Source organism: Xenia sp. Carnegie-2017, unplaced genomic scaffold, assembly GCF_021976095.1.
Source record: "Xenia sp. Carnegie-2017 unplaced genomic scaffold, XeniaSp_v1 HiC_scaffold_14, whole genome shotgun sequence".
Lineage (NCBI taxonomy): Eukaryota > Metazoa > Cnidaria > Anthozoa > Malacalcyonacea > Xeniidae > Xenia > Xenia sp. Carnegie-2017.
The window spans coordinates 5,325,563-5,330,687 of NW_025813447.1; the positions used below are offsets into that span (position 1 = coordinate 5,325,563).

Below are 5,125 nucleotides of genomic sequence, written 5' to 3' on the forward strand. Positions count from 1 at the left end.
CATTATGTAGCCAAACGTTCACTGATATAATATTTTATCAAACAAGCTTTCGGCTGTCTGTTTACAGCCTTCGACGGGTTATAAAATATTATTCATCAATTAGCTTCCTATATAATGTATCATATTACTTAACACTAACCATTATGCACTGAAGATGTCATTCTGATAATGTCGACACATGTTTGCGCTCAAAAAACTTGTTGTTTTTCTCCAATGATTTTTTAAAGTATTGCGCACGTGGTTAATATTTTGGGAGACCACGCACACGTAGGTATTTAATCTAGAACTGTCGAAAACGGAGGTTATTTGAATACCATGACGTCAAAGGGTCGAGTGCACTTTTCCTTATGGGGCGCCAAGCCGGACAAATTTGTCTTTCAGAAAATATATGTGCTGAACTTCAAATTTGCATTGTCTGAATCGAATAAATCGGTTCTCAACTCAAAATATATCTGGTAAACTTAAAAAATATATGCTAAACTTAAAAAATATTTGCTAAACTTAAAAAATATATGCTAAACTTAAAAAATATATGCTAAACTTAAAAAATATATGCTAAACTTAAAAAATATATGCTAAACTTAAAAAATATATGCTAAACTTAAAAAATATGTTCTAATTATGATGTGCTTTGCGGCCTTGTTTTTATCACGTGGGCGGTAAGCGTGCGTGGCCGCCATTTGCAAATTGCAATAGATTCTCGAATCTGGATTGTCGAAGATGCTAAATCAAAATGAACTTCAGTTTCACTTGAATAACGCGTTACAAAGAATTAGCCAGTTGGAAAGTTCAAATATTACTCCTAGCAGTCCGCTTGGTTCGACGAACAACTCCAGAAGAAACAGCGGCTCGACGCAAAGTCGAAGTAGAGAGGCTAGGAACTGGGTTGAGCTCAACGTTAGTAATCTATTCAACCGACAAATTGACTATTTTATAGGGAAAATTAAACATTAAGTATGCCTCTTTATCGTAGACAAGGTGGGGGCATCAGTTATAACCGGTATAATGTCTTTTTTGACCGATAACATTGTCCAGGTCCCCTTAGATAGACTAGATAATCTGGAAATCTTAAATAATCGAATGGATTGTACGTGTTCTTTTTTCATAACTCTACTAAACAACGCAAACACTGATCAAGAAACATTCGGTTTGCTTGCAAACGTCTTAAACAGTCTATTGTCAATTCAAAGAGCTCTTTGTCTTGAAATGGAAAGGCTCCAATCAATCAATGATGAAAATTGTTACAGGTGTCCAATTAATCCAACACACGGGCCAGGTCGACCAAAATACCATATCACAAAAAATCAACTGGAATTTTTGCGAAGCAAGCACTTTTCGTGGGTTAACATTGCCAAATTACTTCATGTGTCTACGCGAACATTACGGAGGAGAAAAAACAAATTAGACATCAATGACGAGTTTTCTAATATCTCGGAGGATGAGCTTACCCAAGCTATGGAAGACATAAGGAAAGTTACCCCAAATATTGGTCAGAGTAGGATGGTAGGTGCGCTAATGGCTAGAGGGATTCATGTTCAGAGGCAAAGGGTGAGAGAGTGTTTAAGAAAAATTGATCCAGTTGGAACAGCACTTAGATGGAACTCAGCAGTCTACCGACGTAAGTATTATGTTCCGCATCCTAATGCTCTATGGCACATTGATGGCAACCACAAGCTAATACGATGGCGGATAGTTATTCACGCATGTATTGATGGTTACAGCCGACTTATTATATACCTGTAATGTGCCAAAAATAATCGCGCATCATCTGTGCTAGAGTTTTTTACACAGGGAGTCAAAGAGTTTGGTTTGCCATCTAGAGTCAGATCAGACCATGGCTTAGAAAATGTAGGCGTTGCACGCTTTATGCTAACCAACAGGGGTTGTGGAAGGGGAAGTATTATAACGGGTAAATCGGTGCATAACATTAGAGTTGAACGTCTCCATAGAGACGTATATTGTGGCGTACTTTCTCATTATGTCTGGCTATTTACTAACATGGAAGAAGATGGTTTGCTTGATTGTCTTAATGAACATCACCTATTCGCACTACATTACGTTTACATCCCAAGAATTCAAAGATCTCTTAACGAATTTAAGTGGCAATGGAATAGCCACCCCATTAGTACTGCTGAGAATCTGAGCCCTGAACAACTATTTATCAGTGGAGCTATGTCGAATTGCAATGAAAATATACTGGTAGAAGGGAGTGACCAAGACGAACTTGGTGCCGGCATGGATTTAGACGAAAGTGAAACTCTCTTAATCAGTGATGACGACTATAATGTTTCTGTGCCACAAGTAAATGTCAATGAAGAGCTAACAATCTTGGTACACGAAACTATTGATCCCCTAAATGATGATGGAAATCATGGTGTAAATGTGTTTAGAGAGTGTTTACAATTGATGAGCGAAACAACAATCAATCAATAGAATGTACAGTTCTCCTAATTTTTTTTCAATATAAAAATCACGTTCATTAACATAGCATTTTCGTTATTAAACTATATATTCTGTAGAAAAAACAACGCTAATTCAAAATTGGAATCACAAATAGGTTGAAATTATTAAGAGTTTGGTTTTAAGATTGGTAAATAATTAGAGTCACTCACATTCTATTAACTTAAGTATTTATTTAAACATCTGATTTTCATACTATAAGCACATTTATTAACTGTTTTGGCTACACCAACAGGAGTTGGTACAAATGAAAAAATGATTTAATTTAGCTAGCTCTACTTTTATGGCTTACAGGATTTAGTTATTTTCTTAAGTCATACATTTGGCAATATGATATTAATACATTCATATTTTCCACAGTCTTTATTGATATTGAATGGAAGTACTTTCCTGTTTTGGTACGGTGATTTATGTATGATATTTACATATAGACACACTGACTCAGACAAAAATTCACAAAACCTTATCCCTATATGCATATACAAAAAGGCTGCATGTTAAGCACAACCTCATTTTATATCTGTTACGAAATTGTTAATTTATGCCTGAGCTCCAGTTACCTGTTCCTTCAATATCTGACTTAGATTGAATTTCCAGGACTTCTGGTTCTTGCTTAATTAATGCTGGTTTCAGCAATTCATCATCAGCAGAATTGTCACTCTCACTACAAGCACTAAGTTTTTCATTGGAGCGTATGTAAACAGCACCTTGGCCTGACAACTTCAAGAGCATGTTGCAGTTCATAGTCACCCCAGGGGCTAAATTTGGTAAAACAAGTTTTCCATATGAGGCCTATAGTAAAAAAGACGAGGAAATAATGTATAAATACATTAACGAATTACATATTTATAAACAAAACATTTATCACTGATTAAATAAACGGTGTCTTAAATCCAGATATTATAATATTCATACAGAAATTATAAGGCAAAAGGTATTTCCAGAAAAGTAGGAGCAACTGGCTTATAATACTAATTCATTTGTATGCTGTTTTTAACTCCCCTCACTGCACACCCACCAATACACCCTGGACAAGACGTTTAAGCTTATGCTAGTACGTATATTAGTATATATAGTTTATGTTACCTTCACATATTCATAACCACAATTTTGGATCTGCGGAAAAACGTTTTCTATTTCTTCTTTTAAATTAGTATCATCCCATTCTCTTACAAAAGGAAAGCTGTGAATAACGAAACCGTCACTTTCCAACGAAACACGAGAAGAATGAGTAGGAACTGAAGTTTGAGTTGGTTCCGGAACCAACACCAGGTCTTTGTGCACTGCTTTGGGTTTCAAGGTTGATTTAGAGGTCGTCGATTTGCGCTTTCGTTTTTTCTTGTTGCCAGAAAGATGCGACGTTGAAGCCCGACTCAATGGCGTTTGGGTTGATGTTGAACTTATTGCTGCGTGATTTGCTAAGCTTGGAAAACTCCTTTGCAGTTCTTCCGTTAAAGTCGAGCCGGTCGAGCCGCTGTTTCTGCTGGAGTTGTTCGTCGAACCAAGCGGACTATTAGGAGTAATATTTGAACTTTCCAACTGGCTAATTCTTTGTAACGCGTTATTCAAGTGAAACTGAAGTTCATTTTGATTTAGCATCTTCGACTATCGACATTCGAGAATCTGTTGCAATTTGCAAATGGCGGCCACGCACGCTTACCGCCCACGTGATAAAAACAAGGCCGCAAAGCATCATAATTAGAACATATTTTTTAAGTTTAGCAAATATTTTTTAAGTTTAGCATATATTTTTTAAGTTTACCAGATATATTTTGAGTTGAGAACCGATTTATTCGATTCAGACAATGCAAATTTGAAGTTCAGCACATATATTTTCTGAAAGACAAATTTGTCCGGCTTGGCGCCCCATATTTCCTGCTTTTTGTTACACATTTTTTCTACATTTTTTAATGAATTCAATTTTTAAACATGTGCAGCTAATCATTTAACAGCGTTCATCGTAATCATGCGTTTCATTTTGTAAACAATTTCAGATAGCATTCACACTCAAGCCAACGTTTTCTTTCATTGTCACCTATCGAAAAAATTAAAGATGGGACGCTGAGATTAGCATGCTCATGTTCGTGACGTTGTGCATTGAATTCTTATGCTGAAATCATTTGTAAATACTTTTTTAATATGAAAATACGTCGTTGTTATTCTTGTGAAAAGTCAAATTCAGAGTTAAGTTGGTGGCGGAAGCCTTATATATGCACATGCCAAATTACTTGTTCTGTATGTTAATTTTATAAATTTTCTTAATGGTACATGTTTTCATTTCTAATAATTCATAGTGGTTTAATGTTCACAAAAAGAATAAATAATGAAAAATAACTCAATAACATTCACTATTTTTATTTCACGCTTCATCTCCAACTCCACGTTTTATTCCCAATTCCGCGTTTTATCCTCAATTCTTCGTTTTATCTCCAATTCCGCGTTTTATCTTCAATTCCGTTCCGCATTCCACTTCCGCGTTTTATCCTAACCCGCACATAGACCGCAAAAATGCCCTAACGAACTAAGGAAGTGCTAAACCAAACTTTTTAACACTTGTATTGAAAGTTTAGGTTGCTAGTTAAGATATAAATCCAAGAAATATTTTTGTAAATGTTTGTACCTCGCGTGACTGATGACGTCATCAAATTCGCAAACTCGATTATAT

At 35.6% G+C, this 5,125-nt stretch overlaps 2 protein-coding genes across 2 annotated transcripts; one reads left to right on the plus strand and one right to left on the minus strand.

Annotated features, from left to right (window-relative positions):
- The first annotated feature begins 728 nt into the window (after positions 1–728).
- Positions 729–1,743, plus strand: LOC124433669. The gene has a single exon (XM_046983443.1). The coding sequence runs from the start codon at positions 1,006–1,008 to the stop codon at positions 1,741–1,743; it is 738 nt and encodes a 245-aa protein (XP_046839399.1). The 5' UTR covers positions 729–1,005.
- A 1,251-nt stretch (positions 1,744–2,994) lies between these two features.
- Positions 2,995–4,164, minus strand: LOC124435120. The gene is made up of 2 exons (XM_046985068.1): positions 3,547–4,164; positions 2,995–3,252 (listed from the first exon to the last, which is right to left on the minus strand). The coding sequence occupies exons 1-2, from the start codon at positions 4,057–4,059 to the stop codon at positions 2,995–2,997; spliced, it is 771 nt and encodes a 256-aa protein (XP_046841024.1). The 5' UTR covers positions 4,060–4,164.
- Positions 4,165–5,125: the final 961 nt, after the last annotated feature.

Bases quoted from the DNA above. Each gene is read 5' to 3' on its own strand.
- LOC124433669 (XM_046983443.1), top strand. From the start codon at position 1,006: ATGTCTTTTTTGACCGATAACATTGTCCAGGTCCCCTTAGATAGACTA.
- LOC124435120 (XM_046985068.1), bottom strand. From the start codon at position 4,059: ATGCTAAATCAAAATGAACTTCAGTTTCACTTGAATAACGCGTTACAA. The intron at 3,253-3,546 runs GTAACATAAACT...TTTTTACTATAG, and splicing joins GTGGTTATGAATATGTGAAG to GCCTCATATGGAAAACTTGT.